Genomic DNA, 27,827 nt, shown 5'->3' on the forward strand with positions numbered 1-27,827 from the left:
TAGTGATATGCAGAGACCAAAGGAGGACCTTGGGCCAGAGAATGTGGCATCTGTGTGGTGCCAGGCCTCCCACATTGGCGTGTTTCGGGGTGTTGGTCTCTGGAGGCCACTGGCTCCTTAGAGGGGCCTGCCTCTAAAAGTGAAGATCATAGAGAACATCACTGGATGACGCCGTGCATGTGATTCCCACCGTGTGCTGGTACCACTGACGAGAGATACTGCCATTTATGCCAGTGTGGTTCTTGGTAGGTGTGCTGGCCCATGTCATCTTCCTAAGCACCCTGGCTGCAGGCACCACACCAGTCCCTGCCTTACAGTCATATTGACGGAGGTGTCAGTACATGGCCCACCCAGGTTCCCATGGGATCTGCACAGTAGAGTAAAAGTTAGTGCCCTGTGGTGTGGACCCAGTGTCTCCATCCTCTTTGGAGTCACACCTCAGGTCTGGGGTGGCCTGGGGGAAGGAGCACATACTCTGTAGACATTGGTCCTGGCATCAGGTCTGAGTGTGCCGTGGGCAGCCCGAGTGACGCAGGCCGGTAAAGGGCAGTGTTTCTGTGAATTGCTCTTCACTCCGTCTTTGAGAAGGAAACCCTATCCCAGTGCAGGGCCCAGGGAGGGTGTGAAGAAATGCTGGTCTGCATCCACCTCTCACTTACTGGGGCTGTGACTGAGCAAACGGCTGGCATTCCAGCTTGCCTGAAAAACTCCGACTCTGTATGTCATGAACTGGGAGTTTGCAGGAGCCAGGAGAGTCCCCCATGTATAGATTGCTGGCCTTTATGACAGAGCTGTATAGCAACCCCAGCACACAGCAGGGGTAGCAGTTCCTGAGTCATAGGTCCGGGTCGATGCATTAAACAAATATATGGGAAATTCTGAGTTTACAAAAAAGGCCCCAATGGGAACAAAACTATGTGCAGTATTACACCGGACTTACTTCACCAAACAGTGTTAAAAGAAATCACTCGGAAACATTAAAATCAGAAGTCTTATCTCCTGGATAACAGTCTTGTGTAAGGTTTGGGGGAAGTTAGAGGCGTCTGAGAGTACATGGTATGCAGGGAGAGCTCGGGGTATGTTCGTAAATACAGGGGCCTGGGACTGTGTTTACATAATGTTTGTAAACACGAGTGGAACTGTAAGTGATCCTTTCAAGACCCGGATTGCTCTGCTGAATGGGCGCTGAAGGGAGATTTATCACTGGACAATGTAGAATAGCCTTGACCACCCACAAGACCAGAGAGAGGCCATCTAGAGGGGCGTATCACTGAGACCCGGCTGCTGTCTGTGCCAGTAAACACAGTTCTGTGTCCTTCTTGTAGGATGGGTGATATGCAGGGAGTTTGTTTGGGAGCCTTTTGCTCGCTACAAGGGCCTGCCAGCCATGGGGCGTGCTCCCTCAGTCTGGTCTGACTTCTGCTGCTGCTGGGCTCACTGTCCCCGCCCCACTCTGGGTCTCACTTGGTTTCAGCCTGTATGTGGTGTGTTTTTTGGATTATACCCTTTTAAGTGGGGGAAGATTTCAACTGATGATATCCCAGTAACAAAAGAAATGACTCAACCCGTGAAATTCATGATTCCATGGGTGGCAAAAAGCCAGCTCTGCGTTGTTTTTTTTTTCATACCTTGAGGGCTCTTTGCTTCGTGTTGTCAAAATACTTTATTCATGTTACATCAACCTCCACCCCTCGATGACAGGAACCTGGCAGGCCCCGTTCTGCTTGCAGACAGCGCTAGGGCATTCCCGCCGGGCATTTAATGTCCCTCCCAGACTCGGCATCTGCTCTGTTAGTGCTAACCTGTGGCTGATAACCTGTGCATCCTAAAGAAAGTTCAGAGCAATGGAAATTGTCGGCTTTTAATAATTGATCATGGAGAGCCCATTGATTTAAATTGCATGCTAAACCCCAACCAGAGGAACCGAATTTGAAGCTGGAAGAGCACCTCAGGATTCAGAGAGCAGCTCACCTGCAAGCTCACAGCCTTACAAAGTGGAGGCGTGGAGACCTTCCCCACTCATTTCAACTCCAGAGTTGGGGAGACGTGTCAGAGGTGCTCAGCCAGAGCCTCTCATCCAGGCCTTGTGGGGCAGAGGGATCCTTGCCAGGCAGATGGTCTGGAGGAGAGGTGGACTGGGGTGTGCCAGGGAAATTTGGTGCCAAGGAGTGAGGCTGGAGATGCAGACAGGCCGAACCAAGGAGGGCCAGGATGGGGGCCAAGGAGCATGGCTCTTCCTCAAGTGCAGAGATGAGCCTCGGGGTCTTGGGCTGGGCCTTTGCTTGGTTTTCTTTGCATGGTCACCATCTTACCAGAAGAGAAGGCAGCTTGAAGGTGCACTGAGCCTGGGAGCTCCATTAGGGGCCCAGAGACAATGGAGGGTGGTGTTTGGCAGGATGGGGGTGCCATGGGGTGGCACTGGCCTCCAACTCTGCAGAGGAAGAGTCTCGGGAGGAAGGAAGGGAGGAAGGAAGGGAGCCCCAGTGCCTAGGCCTGTAGCAGCTGGACATTGGGAGAATGAAGGGGCCTTGGATTTGGCTGTTAGTGATCTGGGTAAGAGGGTTTTAGAGCCATGCTAGGGACACAGAGAACCCACGGTACTTTCTGAAGGTCCGGGTGTTGTTATTTCTGTACTGTGTGTTATAACTGAGCAGTCCCAAGTTATGGCTGTCACCCTGCCAGTGCCGGGTCCTGGAGCCTAGGGGAAGACACCAGCACGCCCACCTGAGGTGGCGGATGGAGGGGTGAGGGCAGCACCCAGTATAGACGCTCCCGGAGCCCTCCAAGGACTGTGGCATCAGCATGAGACCAGGGCTCATGCCAGCACCTCTGCCTTTTGGGGGCTGTCTCTGGATGATCACAGTCAGCCCCGGGTCATTTTTTCTCTGAAAGGCTTCCCTTGGCCACCGCCCCATCCAGGAAGCTGGATGAGGTCCCAGGACCCAGGTCTTAGAAGAGTGACATCCTGGTACTCACATCAGAGAATCAGAATAAAGGAGGTCTGGGAGCTAAGGAGCCAGGGCCATGGGCACTGGACATGTGTCCATGAGGGACTCTTGCTCTTTCTTTGCTGCCACAGGCAAAATGAGGCTTTTTCTCCACTGGTGAGCTTCGGTTTCTCGAGGTGGTGGAGAGAGATGGCATATTTATGTGCCTTGAGAGCGCTAGAAAGAGATTCCTGTCCAGGGGCCAGGACTAGACCCAGCTCCTGTCTACCTTCAGACCCTGAGACTTTAGGGCTGTGGGTATGAACAGGACATATGTATGTGAGTGCATCTTTAATAACCGAGTCAGCCCACTGTACTACAGGGAGCTCTGGGGGGGGTTTCCAATTTGGAAAACATTTTAGGATAAGAAACTCCAGTCTGCTCTGGGAAACTGCCGTTGCAATGACTTTCTTTGATTGCATAAAACCAACTTTGAGATTTTAGAGTGGATGAATCATTTCCATTTGCCCCAGAGACCCTCACTGTGCAAAGCAGGGGGACTTGGTGTCCCACCCTGCCGCCTTGACGGGTGCTCTGAAGACACTGCTGAGAGGCCAGGGCCATAGAGGAGGAGATGCTGTCTGGGCCTTTAAGGTGTGGATTCCCGGCCACTTCCTGCTCAGTCTACACTGCGAGGGATCTTCACTGGCTCAGGACCGTGTCTATAGCATCTTTAATCTCCTGAGTGAGAGTAATGCCATCTTTACTCTCCTGAGATGAAAGTCCTAGCTAATATAACCTCCTTAAGCACATACTAAAAACTAAATTTAACACCCAAACATGTCAAGTGAGAAGTAAAAATAAAGTAATTAATAATAAACTCATATTTTCATTTTGAGATGAAAATCTTTGATCTGGCCCACACTAGAAAACAGAAATCATCCTTCCAGTTTTTTTAAAAAAAAAATTTTATTGTGGTAAATACACATAACATCATTTTAATCATTTTTAAGTGTGCAGTTCATTGGCAGTAAGGACGTTTGGATTGCCGTGCAACCACCATTACTATTTAGTTTCAGAAATTTTTCATCATCCCAAAGGGAAACCTCATACCCCCTGATGTCACGTCCCATCCACACCTTCTCCCCAAGCCCCTGGCACTCGCTCATCGCCTCCTGTCCCTGGGGATGTGCCTACTGTGGACATTTTGTGCCTTGTGTGGCTGGCTCCTGTGACATGGTATGTGATGTTTTCAAGCTGAATGTGTTACAGCCCAGGTGGGAACTTCAGTACTGTTCATGGCTGAGTAATATTCCACAGCAGGGATAGACCACAGTTTACCCTCTCGACGGAGACTTGGGTTGCTTCCACCTTTGGCCTTGGTGAATGGTGATGATGTGATCATGGGTGTGCCATGTTTGTCTGAACGCCTGCTTTCAGTTCTTAGGGTGTTGCCCAGGAGAGGGGTTGCTGGGTCCTGTGGCAGCTCTCTAACTTGTTGAGTCCTGTGGCAGCTCTCTAGCTTGTTGGGGAAATTCCCCACTGATGGTTGAAAGTCGTTTGGCATCACCTGGCTCTGGGGTGTGCTATTTGTCACCAGAAGTTCTGCCTGAGCTGCACTGGAATGGGCGGGTCTGTGTAACCCTAACGGCCTGAGTCCTGGCTCAGGGGAATTGCTAATTTCTGGAGTCCTAGATAGGTGGTGGTAGAATTCTCTCCCTCTGTCAGGGTGGAGCAGTTATGACAACTCCACTGTCTTGGGAACATAAAGCAACATGGTTTTTTCCAGTCATGCCACATGTCCACTGCATTGTGGCTTGACAGGGGCCTCATGCCAGGACCTGGGATGAGCAGGGAGCCCTCACTGTGCATCCAAGGCTGCCCACGCTCCCGAGAGCACTCCCGTCTCCCACAACTGCTGCTGGAAGTTACCGGCTACAGCTCTTGTCACAGTTCGTCAGTCGGGTGGACCCATGGCCACACCTGTGTTCAGCGCAGCCCGTGTGGCCCTGAAGGTGGACAGCCCTTGTGTCCCTCTGAAGGCATGGGGTGGTAAACACCACGGTGATTAAAAGATGAAGTGTTTGGGGAAGAGGCCAGTAGGGTCACATGATGGCGGTGATCCAAAAAGAAAACCAATGCACGTGAACAAGCAGGAATTGAAGCCTGTTGAGAAGCCCCGTGGTTGGGGCCTTCGGGGCTGGGGAGCGTGTGAGGAAGAGGGGGTCTCCCGTCGTCGGTGGTTTGCAGCTGTTTGCATCCGCATATTAGGTTCCAGTCAACTTACAAAACACAGGGGTGTTGCTGACACTCTTGTGTAGGGGTGCTTTGTATTTTTGACATATCATTTCCCTTTTAAATGTGTCTTTTTAGAAGAAATGCCACCACCTAGCATGGACTTCAGTGTTTCCCAGTGGAAAGAATTTTCAGTTTTGCAATCTAAAAAACGGGATTCCCTCCCTCCACCTTCTGTTGCAGCTTTGCCGGCGCCCACCTGTTCTTTTAGAATCAGGGTGAGACTTGGAGACAGCTTGACTGAGGGACAGTGCGCCTGGGAAGGGAGAGCTCTCGCCTGGGTTGGTCCTGATATGTCAGTCAGAACCCTGCCTAAGGATTTCCTGACACCTTGTGTTGTAAAACAAAACAAAACAAAACAAAACAAAAAACCTGTACGTTACCCAGCTCGTTAAGGCTGTGCCCTCCAGGTGGAAGGGGCTGGTCAGTCAGTCCTGTTTCAGTTTTGGGAGAAGGCTCCTCAAACCATTTCTGGGAGCGCTTCAGCTGGGAAGAGTGTTGGGGCATCCTTGTCATGCCACCCTGCCTCCTTTTACACGCTGTCTTGAAAAGATTCGTGGGTGTGTGTGAATGAGCTGAAGTCTGGAGACCTCAAGCTCACCGTGAAGCAGTCTTTGCCTGTTACTTGTTTTCACTGCCAGGAATGCAAGGGAGCTCCCAGAGCCTGTGAAGCACACCTGTGGGACGTCACGCTTCCTTCCTAGAGGATCACATCAAGATAAATCAGTAGCTTATGGGGACTTTACCTGCTAGTGCCCAGATAGAAATGAAAGAAGGCATGTTTTAAACTAGGTAATATTCTAGCATGTCATGAGTTTTCCCCCCCTTTTTTTTTTTTTTTTTTTTGAGATGGAGTCTCGTTCTGTCGCCCGGTCTAGCGTGCAGTGGTGCGATCTCAGCTCACTGCAACCTCCGCCTCCTGGGTTCAAGCAATTCTCTTGCCTCAGCCTCCTGAGTAGCTGGGATTACAGGTGTGTGCCACCATGGCCAGCTAATTTTTGTATTTTTAGTAGAGACGGGGTTTCACTGTGTTAGCCAGGATGATCTCAATCTCCTGACCTCGTGATCTGCCCGCTTCAGCCTCCCGGAGTGCTGGGATTAGAGGCGTGAGCCACCACGCCTGGCCTGTTCCTTTTATTTTTTAAATTAATTTATTTATTACTTGAGACAGGATCTCATTCTGTCACACAGGCTGGCGTACAGTGGTGTGATCGTCGCTCACTGCCTCCTTGACCTCCTGGGCTCAATTGATCTCTTGCCTCAGCCTCCAGAGTAGCTAGGATGACAGGTATCTGCCACCATGCCTAACTAAGTTTTTTTGTAGAGACAGGGTTTCGTCATGTTGCCCAGACTGGTCTGGAACTCCTGGGCTCAAGTGATCCCCCCGCCTCGGCCTCTCAAAGTGCTGGTATTACAGGCGTGAGCCACTGTGCCTGGCCTCTGTTTTTTCTATGATTTAATTAATTTATTTATCATTGTATATATTTAAGGTGTTTAACATGATATTTTGTTACACCTATACATAGGGAGAGGATTAGAACAGTTAAACAAATGGACACATCCACCATTTTACCTAGTTACTTTTGTGTAAGAGTACCTGCAATCTACTCTTTAATCAATATTGCATCCTAAAAGTTTACTAAGGGAGTGGATTCCATCTCTTTTAGAACAGGGGTTGGACATATTAGCTGCATGTTGGAGTCACCTGGGGAGCTTTAAACATGCAGATGCTAAATATGTGAGTGCCTATTTCTACCTCAGGAGGGTGGCAGATTGAATTGGCACTGGTGGGGCCTGGATGTCAGACTTGCTTTAAAAACGCTCCCTAAACAATGCAGTGTGAATTCAGAGTTGAGACCTGCTGTGATTCTGGAGTGCAATGGCGTGATCTCGGCTCACCGCAACCTCCGCCTCCTGGGTTCAGGCAATTCTCCTGCCCCAGCCTCCTGAGTAGCTGGGATTACAGGCACGTGCCACCATGCCCAGCTAATTTTTTGTATTTTTAGTAGAGACGGGGGTTTCACCATGTTGACCAAGATGGTCTCGATCTCTTGACCTTGTGATCCACCTGCCTCGGCCTCCCAAAGTGCTGGGATTACAGTCTTGAGCCACCGCGCCTGGCCCTGCTGTGATTCTTTAGCTTGGTTGTGCGTTGGAAATATTACGGAGTTTTTAAAAATACTGCCACCCAGGTCTCACCGCCGGAGGGTCTTACTTCATGGGTGAGGCTCGAGCTTCAGGATTTTGGTGATAAAATGTGGACAGCTGCCTTTGAGAACCACCATTGTATATTCGCAGTCTCACCTTAGGTGCGTGTCCCAGCCTCCAGGAGAGCCAGCCCTCGGCTCTTTGAGGCCAGAGCGTGCCACAGGGTGGTTCTGACAACAGCAGGATTTGTGACCCTGCTGAGGAATTTAGAGGACAGCCGATAGTCACCTATCAGTTATCAGAGGCTGAGGCAGGAGACCCCGTGGGCTGCCTCCCACCTGGGTGGTGGCTTTATTTCACCTGCATAGAGTGGGCTATGTGACCCCATAGTGGAGACAATGTGGTGGCATGAAGTGTCTGAGTGGGCAGCATGGTGGATGTCCGCTCCTGTACATTTGACCCAATCTTCCTTTCCCTTTCTCTTCCCACTTCCTGGCAGAGGCTCAGGGCCTGCGATCTGCCATGCGCTGGCGAAGATCATTTCCAAGAAACATTCTGAATCACAGAACTGAATCACAGTTCAGGGTCAGCATAACTGCGGCCTTATCAATCAGGATGTGTTATTTCACACTCTCAGTTAGTGTAGATAACGGGGAGTTCAGTGCATTTGGACCAGGTGGAAAGTTGCTTTGTGGGTGTTAAAAAACTTTTTAAAGCATTTTGTGGCTAAGTGATCTGAGAAGCCCCCTCTCCACTTCAGACTGCTGAGGGGCGAGTTGGTGGCAACAGCGCTGACTCCCAGACTGGGCTGAGTTCAGTCCCACGTGTGTTTAGTGCAGCACCCAGTGTCTTGACCTGAATCCTTGATTCTCCAGGGCTCTGACGGCGATGCACCCTCTTCTCACGAGGCCTCCGGGCACCCCCAGGCAAGGACTGGCTTTCCTGCTCTTTCCTCAGAGCACATGAAGATACCCTGTCAGGACTGCCCCCCACCCTGTCGTATTGGCTTTGGTTAAGGCGTGTCATCATATACACCTGGGGCCGAGGCCACACCATCCCCGGCTCCCACTGTGGGGCCGGAATGACCAAGCATCCTCCTGCCTCCCAGGCCCAGGCTCAGTGTCCTTTTGTACTCTCTGGTGAATGCCAGCTCCTGCTGGGCGTAGCAGAGTCTCAGGTGACCCAGCACAGCCTGCTGGCTGGGCAGCCCTCAGCACGTTTCCTTATCTGTCTGTGATGCCAGCCCCACCTGTGAATAACAGTGAGGCTACTAAATGAGGAAATGTGCTGGTCTTTGGGAGTGGCAGTGCGGGGGACTCTGGGGCATGTGTCCCATTTTACACTTGAGGTCACGTGGCTCCTGAGGCCATGGGTGGGTAGCATCCAGTTTCTGGAGGAAAGGAGGCTTGGGTGAATCCATCTGAATGCCCAGTGTAGGGACTGGCCAAGGAGATGGGCGGCGTCCTGTCACGTGACCTTTGGAGACCATGCTGCCCTGCCATGCACTGGTGGACAATCACGGAGAAAAGAGGGTCACAAGACTGTGTAAAGAAAAAGCCACTGCCTGTACCTCCCTTCACAGAGACCCCAGCTGCATGAAGGCTGCATGTCACCTGCAGATCACTGGGGTCTATATGCATTGGGAGCTCAAGGGGCCCGAGATTTCTGCACTGAGTACTCACGGCCTTTGTAAGGGGATGATGTAGAATTCATTTTGCTCTGTTTTGTTTTTGTTTTTTACTGGCTGGGGACCAGCAGGGAAGCTGGGGCAGCTCTTCCCCAGCACCTGGGCCTTAGGCTGGGAGCAGGGTGGGCACAGGTGTGAGACAGCAGGATGTGGGCACCCTGGGTGCAGGCAGATGCAGGTGCCCCCCCAGCAAAGCGCTTTGGGAGGTACCTTTTGCCCATCCGTGAGCATCCCTTTGTGGGAGCCTGGGTTTTTTCCCTTTCTCCTCAGTTTTTCTAAGGACAGATGCGTTGGGGAGCTGGGGGTGGGAGAGCGGATCACCCAGAGCTCTGTAGGTGTTCCCCAGTGCTGGCAAGGTCCCTCTTGTCCTTTATCAGCCCCTCCCGGAGGTGACAGCCGTACTGTGTGGTGGCCAGCTCTCCTGCTCTCACAAAGTCTCCTTTTTCTTCTCTTTTCCTGGATTTGACTTAGCTGAGTGCGTTTGTACATGTGTTTGCAAGTGTGTGAATGTGAAAAAGTGCCGGAGACTGGGAGCACATAAGCATGTGATTGTGTGCATGTGTGTGTGCGTGTGTGCCTGTGAGAGCGGTGTGGTGTGTGTGGGAGGGCAGCCCCAGCTTCCAGGGCGCACTCCTAGAGTGCTCCATTCTTCATGGACAGGAACAGGGGCCCGTTTTGGAATCCCGCTCTGAGCTTAGTTCCTGCTCACTGTCACACCCGTGCCCTCGGCCGTTCCTTGCTGCTTTCCTGCGGCACACAGCAGACATGGGTGCTGTGGCCCGTGTGGCGGCCATCGGCATCTCTGCACTAGATGTTGCGCACAGGTTAAAGGGAGGCAGCGCTGATGGAATGTCCTGGGCCTGAATGTGGCACCAGGGCCTTGGTTGAATTCTGCTCCACTGCTGTGCTTCCTGGGTATCTGCCTCGGACCCAGCGTGGAGTAGTCTCACGTTCAAGTTGTCTTGCCTGAAGCAAGCAGCTAGTGGGCCTGCCTTGGGCCTTTGTTGAATAATTAAAGGAGCACAGAGATCCGTTTTGTCTAATAATTAAGAAAAGGAGAGAGAGACTTCTGCTGCCAGGCGCCTTGCATTGTAACCTCTGGGAGACATAAGCCCTGCTGTCTATAAATGAATGTCACTTACACATCTCCTCTGAGCATATGGTTGCAGAAATCCACCTCTCATGTTAATTTGCATATGGCTATCCGACATGGGAGATTTATCAGAGAGAACAAAAAGTAAGGATCAAACACATGAGTTTGGGAGACCATAGGAACTAATACTAATGCAGAATTAGAAAGGGATTTAAGGAAATTCAGCACACCAGCACAGAGTACTACAACATAAAAGAAGCTTTGTTCCTCTCAAAGGTAATTTCTGTGTTGTTTCCCTAATTTAAAAAGTAATACATTAGTGAAAACATTGAGAGAGAGAGACATTTACGAAAAAATACGAATAGTGCCTAGAATCACACAACTCCGAGGGAAGTTCTTAAGAGCATTTGAGACATTTTCTTAGTTTTTAAATGAAAATGAAGTCACACTACGCATGCATCTTTGCCCGCTGCCTTTTGTGACTTAATGTTTCAGCATGTTTGCCTGCTTCAAGTTCTGTAAAACTTGATTTTCAGTGACTATGTAAATAGTCCATTTTGAGTGTGGCCATCATAACACTTCCTGCCTGCGACTGTGTGCCAAGCTCCAGCCTCTGTGGGATCTGTGGGATCCCCCAGTTTTCTGTGGGATCCCCTAAGCCAGCTTTGTGTCGTTATTTCATTGTGGATATGGCTTTGGGGGCTCATCGCCCGTGAGCAGAGGGGCAGAGTCCACCCCGGCCAGGTGGTCTCGGGCTGTTGCTGGCGGCAGGGCGTGGGTTCTGTGGCAGCTCCCACCAGTCCAGTGGCAAGGCCATGAGCAAGCCACGCTCTCTCTTCTTCTCTGACCTTCCCTGTAGCCAAGGATTCTCAGATGGGAAGAACTTGAAAAACTGTCCCTCCTTCCTTTTCTCTAGACTGCTGTATGCTCAGACGCTTTGGAAAGGCAGCCCAACCAGGTTCTCTCCTGGACTCTATGTTTTTACTTAGACACTTGGTAGATTTCCTAAGACTGGGAAGAATAAACCATTGTTAAATTTGAAATTCATATGAGAGACAGAAGAGTTTGAGAAGCCTTTGTCGGCTGCCCCATCAGGTCATGTCCAGAAGGAAGAGTCCCCCTTCCTCAGCAGGACGAGGGTAGCCATCCTGACCCCAGAGGCCCCTCTGTCACCACAGGCAGTGGAAGTGTGCAGTGCCTTCCAGGGCCCATGGGGCCCCTGTCTGCCCTGTGTAGGCTTTTTGAGGTGGGAAGGGATAGAAGGCAAGGAAAGACACCAGTGGGTTAGGAAGAGTGACCACAGAGGAATAGAGTTGGCAGTTGTGGGTTTTTATTTTATTTTATTTTGTTTTTTTTTATAGACAGAGCCTCGCTCTGTTGCCAGGCACCGTGCTGGAGTGCAATGGCGCAATCTCGGCTCACTGCAACCTCCGCCTCCTGGATTCAAGCAATTCTCCTGCCTCAGCCTCCCGAGTAGCTGGGACTACAGGCTCGTGCCACCATGCCCAGCTAATTTTTGTATTTTTAGTAGAGACAGGGTTTCACCATGTTGGCCAGGATGGTCTTGATCTCTTGACCTCGTGATCCGCCTGCCTTGGCCTCCCAAAGTGCTGGGAATACAGGCTTGAGCCACCGCACCCGGCTGGCAGTTGTGGGTTTTAAAGTCAGATACATATGTGTGGTGACAAATCATTGCTCTCTGTTGACTTGCTGTGTGGTATAGGATGAGTACTCAGACCTGAGCCTCCGTTCTCCTTGTCTGCCAAAAAGACGTAACAGTCCGCCTTCATGGAGAGCTTATGGGCTTTTCTCTATGAGAGCGCCTGCCCAGGCTTGTAGTGTCACTGCTGCTGGATAACCGCTGGTCTCCTCCTTTTCATTCTTTTGTAACTACCTCCTGGGCAAATGTGGGTGCATCCTAGCACATAGTGGTGTTGCAATATTTTAAACACTGTCTGATTTTGCCCTGTTTTTCCTGGCATTTCAAACTTCCCATTTCCAAGGTTTGCAGTCCGAGAGGAAGGGGTCTATCTGCACACCCCGGAGAGACCTGCGCCTTGCTGACTTTGTGTGCCGGTGTCTTTTCCCCTTTGGGAATGTAAAGCAGGACCAGCAGGGCTGAAGCCACGCTTTCTGTGCAGCCACATCCTGGAAGCCGGGGGCATGGTGGCACTTTTGCAGGGGACTTGACTCCCCCATTCTTCCTGCTCTTGCCGAGCCCCTTTCTGGCCTCAGACCCACAGCCACTGTCCTTCACCAAGTTCCCTTGGTTGTGAAAACCATCTTCCTCCTGGTGGTCCCAGTGGCAGGATACTGAGAAGTATTGATCCATCCAGAGGGAGAAGCACGTAGCTCTGCTTAACCAGACAGGGTGCCACCCAGATTTTAGTGCAAGCACTGGAGGTGGGATAAAGGACATTTTCTAGGAGATTTTTTTTTTTTTTTTGAATGAAGAACATTCTATTTTTCATTGTAATTCTTCAGGGAGAGAGAGAATCGAGGAACAGTTTCAAATCCATGTGTTCAGCAGGGACATTTCTGGGGGCCAGCTCACAGAATGCCTGCATTTCAGAGCCTCCTCTGGTCGGGGAGGCCCAGGATGGAGGCCACTGCTGGATTCATGTCAGCTCACTCAAGATCGTATTCCCTAGCTGCTCTGAAGGAGTTGTATTGAAGGAAACCTCCAAGTTGAAAGGTTAGAAAAAGTCTAAGCCTCCTGCACTGAGAGACTTCTGCTTTAGTCCTGGAAATTCCTTTTCGGACCGTGTTACGACCTGGATATGTCTTTGAGTGCAGCTGCGAGGCTGTGCTGGCTGTCATCAGCTAACCCTAACGGGACCTCCGTCTCTGAAGCCAGTGAGTTTCCAACCTCAGCCCTGGGATGACAGTGCATTCACACGTGCTTCCCAGCCACCCTCTTCAGATCAGAGAGAACGCTTGACCACACTGTCTGCAGTTTTCTTCATTATTATGACTGTTTTTAGTTGAGACATAATAATTGTACGTACATGCTGGGGACGGTGTGATATTCTGATGAATGTGTACAATGTACAATGCTCAGATCAGGGTGATTTGCATAGCTGGCTTTTCTGTGTGCTTTGTGCAGCACTGTGTGCTGGCATGATATTGCCATGTCACTTTTGATAAAAACACCACATATGATCTTGCATGTTGAACAGAAGTAATATTCCCTCCCCTTTGAAAATGACATCTCTGGAAGTGACCTTGGAAGTTCTAGGCTGTGAGTGGACTACAATGTCAGTAAAGGGCAGGGGAGCTTTGCCACAGATAGGTCCTTCCAGCTGGAATGATTCCCTCGAGCCCAGCAGCGTGGCTCCTTTTGCGGGCGGGCAGGGAGGGGGACGGTGCGGACTAGGCTTTCAGTCACTTGCCTGTGGCCATGGCACTTCCTTTCCATCACTAACACCCAGGGCTGCCGCCTGCTCACTCTTGGAATGGCTGCAAATGCGTGTGTGTGTTGAAGAGCACTGGAATGAGGGTGGTCCCTCCCCGGCCTGCAGCACTTGCATGCTGTGGAGGGATGGTGAGTGGAGGACGAGGACCACTGCACCGTGGGGGCGGGGTGCTGTAGTGAGGGGCCCCCGTGTGAGCACGACTCTCAGATATGCAGCCTCATTTCATTTCATCCTGACTCCTGTGTGGGAGGGAAAAGAGAGCATTATGCTCATTTTACCCATAAAGAAATGAGGGCTGAGGAGGTCCTGCAGCTGGTGAAGGATACACGTGAGACCCCAAATCCCAGGTCCTAATGCACACTTCTTCCTCCTTCTTTCCTTGGATTGCTGGAGGGAGCTGCCGGGAATTGGAGAGCGGACGGAAGGAAGAGGCAGAAGGATGCTTGGAAGGACCTGGGTTTGGCTCTCCCTTGTTTGGTCACTGCTGTGTGGTGCCTCCTGGGACAGGGAGGATGGTACCCAGCCTGGCTCAGCCCAGGAGCCTCCTTAAGCCCCACTTGAGTGGCACCTGGTAGCTGGGAGGGTCAGGCAGTGGAGCACTTCCATGCTGCAGACAGAAACAAGAACCCTCACTGCAGTCCTGGTGCTCCTCTCAGGCAGGCATGGTGGGTTGATGTCCTGTCCCTCTCTGTGGGACCGTCCCTTTATCGTGCCAACCTTTGCATTCCTGTGAGCTTCTGAAGTCTCTGGATGTGGGAGGAGAGACAGGGAGGTATCAGTGGCTTCTCATCGGCTTAGCACGACTGTGTCACTGCCATGATGTATTTCCCTTTGGAGAGCGGCCATCAACCAGTTTGGAACAAAGTCATTCTAAGAGGAGCCTTATGTGGGCCACACATGGGTGAATGAAACTCCATCTTTCAGTGAAATACTACTCTGAACTCTGCACTTACAGGGAGTATGTATTTGTAGTTTGAATCTAAACTGTAGATTTGATGTTGCTAGGTTTGGATTTTCAGACTCTGTTATCAGTAGAAACATTCTTTTAATAGCCAGCAGCGGGTTTTTCCTAACTGCCAAATCATAAGAATCCCTGGGAAGAGGTTGTAGAAAATTAGATCCCAGACCAACTTCCATTTTTCCCCCAACACAAAGAGAACAGAATTTGATCAGGAGTGGGGACTCTGGGGATGTGTGTCAGGAATGACCACCTGTGGTGTTTCTGGCAAGGAACGTTTGGGATGGTGAATGTTTATTGTTGATGCTTGAAATGATGGGTTTTATTGCCCTCCAGAATTTCCCATTGCTGAGATTCAGATTATCGTAGTCGGGCCACGTTCTGCCCAGGGTCACCATAGGTGACAAGGTCCTCAGGGCACTCTGGTCCTGACAGGGCCCCAGGAGTGGCACCATCAGTCCTACCCAGCACCCCTTCCGGGCACTGTCCTTTCCCAGCACTGCGTGTGAGTCTGGGTGCTTGGCCCTGTCCCCAGGCGGCCTGTTCTGGAAGGAGTATACCAGCCTGGGGAAGCTGCGTGTTTCCAGGGCTGTGGCTTTGTTCACCCCCTAGAGTCTGAGAATGCCCTGGGTTTCCCATCACCTGCCTGCAGCAACCACAGCATCTTCCTGGAACAGTGGTGACCGGGAAGCAGGATATGGCACCTTTGAGAAGCAGCAGGCAAGATTTAAGGAAGGGGTGCCTCACTTCACCGGGAGGAAGCGCCCTGCAACCCGCTTGTCTCCCTTTTAACAGGCTCCTCAGCTGACCAGCCCCTGGGCGGAAGACTCAGGAAGCTGAGCCTAGGGCAGTATGACAATGACGCTGGAGGACAGCTGGCCTTCTCCAAATGTGCATGGGGCAAGGCTGGCGTGGACCATGCCCCGAACCTGCCACCATTCCCATCGCCAGCGGGCGTCAAAGAGGTATGTGCCACAGCCAGGTCCCAGCCTCTGGGGCTGTTCCACTTGCTTTCTTGTGCTGGAACTCAGGGTGAATGGGCAGTGACCTGGCCTTGTCCCTGAATACAGACAGCCCGCACTACCCTCTGCATTTGCCTTCTGTCCTGGTTCCACAAATGTGGTTGTGGCTCCTCTTACCTGGCAGGTGGTGTGGTTGGGAGAGCACAGTGGGCAGTCAGCTGTCCTGGGTGATGAGCCCCAGAGCTAGCTATGCAGGTGGGGCCGCCTCACTCAGGGCATCTGAGCCTCTGTGTTCTGATCTGTAGAATGGGTAGGAGGAGCACAACACGTGGGTAGGTTGTGTGGGTTGGAGGTAGGACTCTTACAGGCCTGGCCTTAGCCATTCTCCATAACCCGACAGCAGCAGCCAGTGGCACACACAGCCTTTCTTCAGGGTCATCACACAGGGTCCTCAGTCCTCCCTCCAAGACCTTCCTAGGAGGTGACCCACAGGTGAGGGCCACAGACAAGAGCTTCTTGCTCTTCTAAGAGGCCTAGATAGGGCTTCTGATCAGAATGGAAGCAAAGAAGGTTGGTGTATCCAAAATGATGAATCTTTTCACACGTGGGTAGGATTTTTTTTCAAGCTGGAAAAGTTGGAAACTACAGAACAGATAAGGAAAGAAAGTGATTCACAGTCTTGACTCACAAACAAAACTACTGTTAATATATAGAATGTTTCCACCTGGCCTTTTTTCTATGCTATGTGTTTAAAATGCTATGTGCTTTCATGCATTTGTGAATGTATTAATATCACAGTTAGCGACTGTTTTATCCAGATTTTTGGCTTAATATTGAGAAACTCATTTACCCGTACCATTCCAAACTCTGTCTACTTCACTTGTTAGTTGTGTATTGTATCAGAAGGATGGGCCAGAAGATCCTTTCCATTTCCTTCGCTGTTGAACATGCAAGTGTTTCCAGTTTTCCATGGCTAGAAGAGGCGGGCTGGTTTTGTGGCATGGACCCGGACCTCAGCCTCCAAGGCCTGCCGTCAGAGGAGACGTTTGCTCAGTGGGCCAGCTTGGCGGAGCCTTCACTTGACTCCCCGTTCTCACATTCTCCTCCCTGTGCCAATTTCAGACGATGACCCCTGGCTATCCCCCAGACCTCGATATGATTGATGGCAGGATTGTAAGTGGCAAGGAGGCCATGTGTTCAACTCCAGCATTTCCTGTGTCTCCAGAAACACCGTACGGTAAGAACGAAGTAACACTAGCTGCATGCTGCTCCGTGCCTAAGGAGGGTGACAGCAGCCCCTCGCTCTGCTTTCTTTTCTAGTGAAAACAGCTCCGCGCTATCCTCCGTTCAGCCCACCCGAGCCCCTGCTGAGCAGCCCCGCCAGTCAGCACAAAGGAGGACGTGGTAAGAAATTCACCCGCGAGTCACAGACGTGGCAGCTCAGGCACCGTCGCCATTTTTACAGAGAACTCTTATGCAGAAATATTTCCATTCGTGTCGTATCTCAGAAGCCTTGCTGGGGAAGATGCAGGCATGCGGTCGTGAAATCCACTGTGTGGTGGCGTCCTGGCCTTGCATCGCTGCCTGGCCTCCTGGGGGGAACCTTGCTGTTCAGCCTCTTCATCTGCGGCTGATGGAACTATCCATGGTGTCAGTCGGCAGCTTAGCATTGGTGCTTCTGAAGAAACTAGAGTGCCCACCCCACCCTTTATGTTCTCTGTGGGGATGGTGCCGCACGACGTCCCTACCTCTGCCACCCCAGCTGCCTTCTCACGCATGCCTTGCGGCTTCTCCTGCCTGCCATTTGTGCGTGCCTGATCGTTGTCCCTGGATCTCCGCAGGCGCTCAGGGGCTCTGTCCATGGTCTGATCTCATCAGTCTGTCTGCATAGCTGGCTCAGGCGAGGGAGTGTTAGCGGGCGGTGTTTGGGGTGAGTTACCACACACTTCTTCCAGGTGGATTGAGGACTTGCTTGAGAGTCCACGACAAGGCTGAGCTCGGGCAGGTGGAGAGAGGATGTAAACTTAAAGCCTGTGCACATTTCAAAATCATTCTTCTCTGGGATTTCTGTTCGTTGTGCTGCTGCTTTTCTGCCCTGGTGAAGGATGCTGTTCACGGTTATTAGGCACGTTACCTGAGGGTGAGAGCTTTTCATTAACTTGCATTTTCATCCGCACCTTACCCAGGAGTGTTTTGATCATGACAGCTAGCTCCATTTCCCCCTCTTTCTCCAGAGTAAACTGAGCCTGTGGACCATGTAATAGAAAAATGTCCTTTTCCTAAAATTCCCTTTATGGTTTCAGGAGCATAAATGACTCTCTTCATACATAGCATATAGCTGCTAAACTGCCCGTATTACTCAATAAGTGTGACTGAAATTTCAAAAAAGCTGCATTTTAATGTATACATAATATGAGCGTTACATGAGAGGGTTGTGTGTTCCCGCATGCATTAGCGTGATGGACTCACACATAGGTAGCTATGTGCCTGTTCTGTATTTTTAATCATTACAATAGATGCAGAAAGAGGGACGTCCCTTCCACCCCATGTAGCCGCTTCTCCTCATGGACGTGACTGTACTTGGCTCCTAGCTTGAAAGTGTTCAGTGAATTTGGGCTGGCACCTAACCTTCTGGCCTGGAATCCCATCTTCTGCTGCAACACCAGAACCAGGTTCATTTGAAATAGGTAGATGACAAGCAGTGGAAAGTGAGTAATAAGGCTGAGGAAAGAAAATGCTAGAAACAGACTGCAGACTCATTAACAGCTCCTGAGGGAGGCCCCCGAGATCACCGTATTGCACATAAGAGAATGCTGAGCCCCGTCCAAACTCCAGAAGGGTATAGGAGGCTGCAGGAAGCCTGGGTGCTCAGCCTGGGGTACCCAGTGGTCTGGCTGTCTTATGCTGGCCCGATTGTCCCAGCCTGGAGATAGATAGTAGTTGGCTCCCGTGTGTGAGTGAGCACCGGACCGTGTGTACATGAGGATGGCCCTGCATACCAGCATGTGTTAGATTCCTGGGGCTCCGACTTGTCCTGAGTACTATTTGCATGTAAGCATTCACATGGAAGAAGTTCTGGCTTTGCCTTTAAATATGTAAAGGAGACGTGATAAGAATGTTAATGTGAGCCTTCTAGATTTTTATTTCAGCAGTCCCCAGGGAGGGTCAGCTTTACCTTCGTCCACAAGGAACACAGAGACACACAGTGTTGACTTAGTAGACGCTTTCATCCGACAGCGTGGTGAGCCCGTGCCCTTGCCTGGAGGCTCCACCAGCTCTGCAAAGTCAGGTGGAGTCGTGAGACTGCTCTGAGGGCACAGTAATAACAAGGTAGTTGGCCTGTACAGAATGTGTCCTTGATCTTTATAGAATGATTTCCTTCCATTTCACAGTCACATTCTATGGGTCACTCTTCCTTGCCATTTGGCTCAGTCACATTCTATGGTCACCTCTTACTGGCCTTTGTAGCTAGTAAGTAGCAAAGACAGTGCTAGTAAGTACAGAAGTCAGTGTGTCAGCTCCATCAATGGACGCCACAGCCATGGGCAGGTGACACAGGGCTGATGTTTCACTTTTTTTTGTCTAAGCTAGATGAGAACTAATGTCACAACTGAAAAAGCGCATTGAAAGTCTCAGAGCTATGCAATAACCATGTGATTTGTACATTTAGGTAACCCCTATGAACCTCCACCTCCTTATCTAAAAATGCAGACTATGTAGTACCTGCCATCCACAGCCACTGTGCAGTTTTGAAGTCGTAAGCTTTAGGTATCTGCAGGAATGCTTAACTGGGAACCATTTAGGCCTAGATACTGATGTGCATATGAATGACAGTATTCGCTTTAAAATACCATTAGGGAGAGCCTTCACTTTCCAGAGGGTGAATTAGACATAATTCTCTCTATTTTTCCTGCTAAGTACAATTTAAAGCCTTGGGCAATAAGTATAAGACAAATATAAGAAAGGCCTGAAAGATGGGGGGAAGAAGGCCAGTTAACCATGGACCTCAGGGCCAAGGGACCAGTAGGACTTATTTATAGAATGTATGGGAAACTAAAAATAACTGAACCATGCAGAACATGTTCTCCAACCACAGTGGGCTCAAAGTAGAAATCAGTAACATAAGGGTAGCAGGAACATCTTCAACACTTGGAAACTGAATTGCACACTTATAAATAATCTATGGGTCAAGGAGGAAGTCTCGAGGGAAATTCAAAAACATGCTGAACTGAATGAAAATGAGGATAAAATATCAAAAATCGTGGGACATGGTTACAGCAGCACTGAGGGGAAAATTTATAAGAGTAAATACATACCTTGGGAAAAAAGAAGATTCTAAAGTGAATAGTTTATGCTGTTACCTCCATAACCTAGAAAAAAGAGAGCAAACCAAACCCACAGGGAAAACAATCAGTAGCCACCAAAAGCTCACACCTTACACAAAAATTAACTTAAAATGGAGGATGGACTAAAATGTAAAATGTAAAATATAGTATTTTTTAAAATGGGGGGGAAATCTTTGGGATCACTAGGCAGAGAGTTATGAGGTAGAACGAAAGCATGAACCATACAAGGAAAAGTTGCTAAATTAGACTTTATAAAAATTAAACAGTTTTCTATGGAAAGAATCTGTGAAGAGGATAAAAAAGACGAACTACAGAGTGGGAGAAAAGATTTGCAAACCACATGTCCAAAAAAAGGAGTATCATCTAGAACGTATATAATCTCTTAATACTCAGCGGTAAAGAACAGACAATTCACTTGGAAAAGGAGCCGAAGTATTATTAATAAGTCAAAAAGCAACGGACACTGGCAGGCTGCGGAGAAAGGAATACGTATGTATACACTGTCGGAGAGAATGTGAATCAGTTCAGCCATTGTGGAAAGTAGTTTAAAGATTTCTCAGAGAACTGAAAACAGAACTGCCATTTGACCCAGCAATCCCATTACTGGGTATATATCCAAAAGAAAACAAATCATTCTAACAAAAAGACACATGCACTTGTATTTTTGTCACAGCACAATTCACAATAGCAAAGACATAGACTCAACCTAGGTGCCCATCAGCAGTGGATTGGATAAAGAAAACGTGGGACGTTGACACCGTTGAAATACTCCGCAACCATAAAAAAGAACGAAATCATGTCCTTTGCAACAACGTGGTTGCAGCTGAGCAAATTCAGTATCCTGAGCAAATTCAGTATCCTATCACTATTCATTGTCCTAAGCAAATTCAGTATCCCCTGAATTTAAAATAAAAGTTGAAAGTAAAAAGGAAGGAGAATGGTCCAAAGAAAGGAAGAGGATATAGAGGTGGCGTATGAGCACGTGAAAAGATGCTCGACATAAATAGCCAGTAGCAATATATGAATTAAAGTCATGCTTTGATGTTACTACACCCCTATCAGAATGGCCAAAATAAAAAATGGTGACAACACCCAGTACTGGTGAGCATGTGGAAAAACTGGACCCCTTATACGTTGCTGGAGGGATTGTTAGAATGGTGCAGCTTCTTTGGCAATTTCTTAAAAACAAAAACCTACATCTGCCATATGACTCGGTGATTGCATTCTTGGGCATTTATCCCAGAGGAGGATATTTACGTTCACATAAAGACCTGTATAGAAACCCTTTATCTTTAATAGCCCCAAACTGGAAACAATGTAGATGTCATTCAACAGGCTAGTGGCTAAACAAACTGTAGTACATCAATACCCTGGAATGCTTCTCAGCAATAAGAAGAAGTGAATTATTTATACACACAGCAACCTAGATGGGTCCTAGAAATTAGGTTGAGTGAGAAAAGTCAAAACCCGAAGTCTATATGGTGTATGATTCCATATATGTCATGCTTTTTACATGGCAAAATTATAGATACAGAGAACAGATTCATGTCCGCTAAGGGTTGGGAGGGGCAAGGGTGGAAGGGGAATGGAGTAGCCAAAGATGCAACAGGAGAAGTCATCATGGGGCTGGAACTTCTGTCTGAACTGTATCAGTGATAGTATCTGGGTATGATTTGCATGATGCTGCTACTGGGGGACATCGGATGGAGAGGTCAGGGTATCTCTGTGCAGTTTCTTAAAACTGGATGTCAATCTACAGTGATTTCAGAAAGTAAAAGTTTAATTTAAAAAGATCATTGGGGGACATGGTGTGGGTGTTGTTGAAACAGTATTTTTCGTCAGTTGAGAATAGTTGAAGTGGGTGAAGTCTACATGGAAGTTCATTATAGGGTTCTTCCCATTTTCATATCTGTTTGGGATTTCCTGTAAGAAAACATTAGAATGTAAAGTCAAGTAATACCTGGCTGCTGCCCACACCTGTTTACCAAGCACTTCAGTCCTAGATCCTCTGCTAGGTCAGTGAGAGATCAGAGAGACCCAGCCCTGCCCTCATGGAAGTATAGCTGGCAGAACGGGGATGGGATCTGGTGCACCCACAGCAGGGAGAAGACCCCAGGAGAGGACTACGCACTATGCCAGTAGGTTTTTCTTATTTACTTGGAAGTCAGAGAGTGTTGGGCTGGAGACGAGCAGATGCAAAAGTCCGGTGGCTCATGCAGCCCAGGACAGACTGGAGACCAGCCATTGGCAGAAGAATGGCGGAGTAAGAAGTTGGGAAGGCAGAGCCAGGCCAGGGCATGATCTTTCTAGTTCCCAGAAGGTGGTAATGTGGCAGCCACATGGAATGTGAGGTCATTACCAAACCTTGAGATGGGGAGGTGACCGCTCAGATTTCCGTTTTCACACATCACTGTGGCTGCAGCATGAAGAACACAGTGGAGTGGACATTGTGGTGGAATAGACCAAATGGTTTCAGAAGAGATAGGAGAAAATCGGAACATTCGTGTAAGATTCAGGTGGTGCAATCAGCTGACCTCAATACAGTGGACTTGGAGCCTGACTGCTCTTTCTGATTTTATTGCTTTCGTCACTATTGTTTAAATTAGGTTCTAGCTTCTTGTTAGCATGCAGTTAATATAACATTAACTCCATAAAATTCCTCTGTGCAGCTCATTACGAAAATGTAACCTGATGCTGCCTTAGTCAGAATAAGCCCCTATGTGTTAGGTTTTTTTCCAGACAACCATCAGGACAGGAGTCCAAGAAAAACAGTCCAATTAGTTAAAGGCTATATGGACAGATTTTATTCAGGACTATTGCAATAGGAGAAAGTGCTGGGCTTGGCCCCAAATACAGCAAAGACAGCTGCAGATTTATGGCCAAGGATCAGAGAAAAAGGATCTGGTGGATGGAAAATCACTAAGAAGGGACATCAAGGATGGGAGGGTTCTTGCCAAACTGGCCTAACAGGGTTTCTGCAACAGGCAGGCCAAGGTCTTAGACACAAAAGGCAAGGGATGAGGTGCTTGATGACATATCAAGGGTGATTAGATACCAAGCATGAGGAATGAAAAGTAGGATTCTTGCTAGAACTGGGCTTGCCAAGGTTGGACGTAGAAGGTCAAGGTTGAGGCCTGATGGAGAAGAGGGCTTGGAGGAAGCTGGCTAAAGTTTGGCCAAGGAGGGTCTGTCAGAAGGTAGACCCACTGTATCCAGGCTAACCCGATAGGGTGAACAGACACTCCTCTGTGTTTCCCTCCAGGTCCTTTGAGCACTTAGTTTGTAATTTTTTGTTTTTGTGGGTATATAGTACAGGTGTTTATATTTGTGAAGTACACGAGCTCGTTTGATAGAGGCATGCAATGCATAATGATCACATCATGGAAAACAGGGTATCGTGGGCCCTTAGTTTAGCCATAAGGCTTCCGTGCCAAGTGGCCTGGGAGCTGGCTGGAGCCAGCCCCTGCCCTAGGCATCCTGCACCCACCCTTCCCACAAACAAGCCATTCTTTAATAAACAATCAACAGCAAACCAAAGCATCGCTAGATTTATTAATAGATGGGTGAATTAAAGGAGCCTTTTCTGAATAATGTGACTAACAAGAGCCAAGGGGGATGAATGCCCAAGGCCGGGGCTTCCTGGAGTCTGCTGGTACCGAGAGCTGATGGCTGAAGTGTGAGGAATTTCGTGAGCCAACTGACAGCACATTGGCAGCTTGGGATCTGCCAGGGCAGGATTGTTTACACCACAGGATTTAGCAAATGTTACCAATCAACCTCTTCATCGGCCCCAAGCTTCCCTGTCACCCCAAACAGTAGAAATTCACTGCCTTTTTGTTTTTTTTAAGTCGGCTTGGTGCTAGCTAACTAGTCATGAAGAACAGAGCCTAGTGACCAAACAGATCTTTTTGCATTTCGACATTGAAAGATTTTCAAAGATTGTTCAGCATTCGGTGTTTGGAGTCTAGTCCCTTTGCCAGGCTCAAGTAAGCTCTGTGATAACAACACCCAGCTGTTGGCAACTGCTGTCCAAAGCCTCTCTGAGCAGACAGGGAGGCCTAGAAGGACATGTCAGAGTGGTGTCTGGCAGTTCCTCTCCTGACGTTTCATCTCTGGTCAAATGCTGGATGCACACGCATTTTGGCTCTGAGGCTTCCTATCTGGGTGAGCCCGGGCAGTTCTGGGGACCTCTCTGATCCTGGTTTCATCTCCTATACAACAGTAGTCATTCCTCCTGCACGTGGTTCCTGAAAAGATTGGATCAGAACATGTAGCTCAGGCACCCGGCCCAGAGCTGAGCAACACCCTGCAAACAGTGGACAGCAGTGCTGCTAGGAGAATAGAGCATCCTCATGAAGGGCGGTTTCCTGAGCTGGGGAGGCCGGTGACAACTGCAGGTTTGGGTTCAGAGCTGCAGTCAGAGGAAGAGCAGGCCCCTGGGCACCTGGCCCTGGGTGGCTGAGCCCCGGGGGCCCTGCTCCTCCCAGATACATGCTTGTGCACATTCCTATGGCACGTGCTTGTGCCCAGCGTGCTCATGTTTTAAATGGCAGCATCTACTCCAGGAAAATGATGGCTGTATCAATACTTACTCACGTTATGCATACTTAAATATGAATTTAAATACTGTTTAATTCTCCTAGGGATGTGTTATAATTTAAAAGAGGTTGTGATGGAGTGAAGGACTGGCGACGGGTGGGAGATGGCAGAGCAGCTGTAGGCACTGATGTAATGCCTCCAGCTTCTTAAGGATGGGACTAACCAGGCTTCACCTATCTGGGGCCCTCAAGCAGAAGCCTCAGTGGCAGCCCTCACCGTGGTCTGTTGAATGCATTGCCCACGTGGTCACATTATGCCCCAGAAACCACATTTTGTAGGACAGTATCCTCAGTCTTCTCAGAAATTCTACATGAGGCCAGGAGCAGTGGCTGGTTCCTGTAATCCCAGCACTTTGGGAGGCTGAGGTAGGCAGATCACCTGAGGTCGGGAGTCCCAGACCAGCCTGATCAACATGGAGAAATCCTGTCTCTGCTAAAACACAAAATACAAAAATTAGCCCTGCATGGTGGCGCATGCCTGTGATCCCAGCTACTCAGGAGTCTGAGGCAGGAGAATTGCTTGAACCTGGGAGGCAGAAGTTGCTGTGAGCCGAGATCATTCCATTGAACTCCAACCTGGGCAGCAAGAGTGAAACTCCATCTCAAAAAAAAAAAAAAAAAAAAAAAAAAAAAAAAAAAAAAAAAATTCCACATGAGAGCCTCAAATGGAAATGCTTTTCTTAGAAACAAAAATATTTGTAAAACTGTAACAAAAGGAGTCATTTAATCTCAGTCTCCCATAAAGCAAAAATAGATAAATGTAAGATGTAAATTATTCTCTTAGCTGATCCTTAACCTTGGTGATGTTTTCAAAATAAATGAATGAAAAGGCCATGGGAAAACGTTTCCTTTAAAAAGTTATGGTTTGGGCCAGGCGAAGTGGCTCATGCCTGTAATCCTAGACTTAGGGAGGCTGAGGCGGGTGGACCATGAGATCAGGAGTCCGAGACCAGCTTAACCAACATGGTGAAACCCTGCCTCTACTGAAAATACAAAAATTAGCAGGGTGTGGTGGCATGTGCCTATAATCCCAGCTACTCAGGAGGCTGAGGCAGGAGAATTGCTTGAACCCGGGAGGCAGAGTTTGCAGCGAGCCATGATCGCGCCATTGCACTCCAGCCTGGGTAACAGAGCAAGACTTCATCTTAAAAAAAAAAAAAAAAAAAAAAAAAGTCGTGGCTCTGATACATCTCAGCTTCTGAACTATTTCATAATCTTTTTTTTTTTTTTTAAGTTGAGGTAGGAATATAAACACAAAATATAAAAGCAGCCATTTGAAAGTGAATATCACACCGCCATTCGGTACATTCACAGTCATGAGACTGTTGCCCGTAGGTAGTTCAGAGCATGCTCATCTTATAATAGCTTTATAGGTGGTATACAGAGGGCATTTGGGGACTTTCACCTTCAGTGAAAATGATTAGCAGTTAATGTTAGTGTACTTCAAGAGGATGCTTTTATATATTTTGCAACTTCTATTTTGTGTTCAGTTCTCCTGGAGAGTAGGGTGTAGGCATTTTAGGGACCTGGCTTCCAGGCATGCAGCCTGCTGTTGATTGGAGGCTTTGTGAAGGGCTGGGAGGACTGCCTTCATCCAAGTCAAAGTGCATGAGACTGTTAAGGAGTGGGAGCATGCCAAGTGGTCCTCATTGGCTCACAAGAGGGGACGTGGGGTTTGATTGGTGCTGTGCAGACTTCCTGGATTTGGTAGGTTTCAAAGGGTCGTGATATTTGCCACAGCCGGAAGAAAAGGGCAGTACCAAGGGCCCTGGTCCTGTCCCTCTGTAGCTCTGTGATCTCGCACAGTTTGCATAACCTCTGAAAGCATCATTAAATCTGAGCCAAGTAAGAATGTGTGTGCCGTGCATGGTTTGGGGCCAGTCTCTTAAAAATGAAGATTTCAGCCTATGAAAATGGTAGCGTAACAAACATTTGTCTTAAAATATAGTTTGTTAGTTCAAAATACACTTTACGGAAACATTTTCCGAGTCCCAGGGATATTTTATTGATAGAGACACACAGTGTGAGAAGAGGGCAAGAGGGAGACAGAGACAGAGCGGTTATTTTGACGCAATGCTTTATTTTTATTTAAAAAGCTGTTATCCTTCAAAACCTGACAGATGGTACAGTGCTTCTCCCAGTCTTCTTTCTTTCCTGTACTCAACTCCCTTTTCTGTTGAATTTTTATGAACTTTTAATGAGAATGTTTATACTAGGGACAAAGGTATGTACTGAATTGGAATATGTGTGACATTTATAGAGGCCGTTGTTTACTTTGGATTTTCTAGGGCCTCACAAGCACATGTGTTTCTATATGGATTTCTACATGGGTTTATATTCAAGTGTACAGGCCTGTGTAAGTTTGCATAGGAACGGACATGCCTGGATACACGCCTGTGATATACTTTGCATTCCGATTCATGCCGAAGAATGCACACTGGTACATGGTGACCCCAAATAACTGGCATGGATTAGCAAACAGCACAGCCTCCTCCGACCCCTGCCCCAGATGAACAACATGAGAAAGAAGAGTTGACTGCTTCTAAATTTTATTTAAAAGTAAACGTCAGTGCTGGGTTCCTGGAGATCAGCTTAAGGTGCTGGCCTCTGTACGTGCCTTTAGGGGTCTGTTGAGATGAGAATATGAATCCATATGAAGGCAATGAAGCTAAAAAAATAAAAGATGTTGGTACCTCATCCATGGAGCAGGCCAGCTGGGAAGTGTCCCCATGTCAGCCTGCAGACTTCTCGACCATGCTGAATGTTTTCTTGTTCACTCACTTTGGGCTTAAAGGAGTCTTTGTCTTTCTAAATTTATCCATCAGCTCATTCCATTACCCCCTCCTCTCCTGGTGGACTGGTCTTCACCCTCAGCATGTAGAAGTTATTCTGAAGTGCTGCCAACAGGATTTGACGCTGGCCCTGGGGCTTGGTGACAGATGTGGCCCTGGTCCGGCCCCTCTGTAGCTCTGTGATCTTGAACAGTTTGCATGACCTCTGAAAGCATCTTTTAAATCTAAGCCAAATAAGAATGTGTGTGCCGTGCATGGTATTGGGGCCAGTCTCTTAAAATGAAGATTTCAGCCTATGAATACGGTAGCGTAACAAACATTTGTCTTAAAATGTAGTTTTCAAATTCAAAATGCAGTTCCTTATTGAAGCATTTTCAGAGCCTCATTGTCTGTGAGACTTGTGCTCCATCCCGGGATCGGGGAAGGGAGGCGGTCCTGGTGCTGGGGCAGCTGTCGGGCTGGGGACCCTTCCGAAGCAGCCTGTGGCTGGTGTGGAATCTGGAATCCACTGCTCGGGCCTGGGCCTGGGCTCGTCTCCTCCTCTCCGCTCTGAACAGGAAAAGGCAGTTCAGCGCAGCAGGATGCGTCTTAGAACTGGGAAAGGC

General features: G+C 48.8%; 1 protein-coding gene across 11 annotated transcripts in view; it reads left to right on the forward strand.

Moving 5' to 3' along the window:
* The window catches only part of TNS3 (tensin 3), a 313,618-nt gene that overhangs the window by 230,452 nt on the left and 55,339 nt on the right, over positions 1–27,827 (forward strand). For 10 of the 11 annotated variants that reach the window (XM_074379714.1, XM_003930795.4, XM_010341376.3 and 7 more), the window contains 3 exons: positions 15,320–15,489; positions 16,609–16,723; positions 16,807–16,890. In XM_074379714.1, coding sequence (XP_074235815.1) covers positions 15,320–15,489; positions 16,609–16,723; positions 16,807–16,890 — 369 coding nt within the window. The remainder of the gene's footprint in view (positions 1–15,319; positions 15,490–16,608; positions 16,724–16,806; positions 16,891–27,827) is intronic. The other variant, XM_074379716.1, reaches the window with a different exon arrangement.

This window comes from Saimiri boliviensis, chromosome 10 (assembly GCF_048565385.1).
Source record: "Saimiri boliviensis isolate mSaiBol1 chromosome 10, mSaiBol1.pri, whole genome shotgun sequence".
NCBI lineage: Eukaryota > Metazoa > Chordata > Mammalia > Primates > Cebidae > Saimiri > Saimiri boliviensis.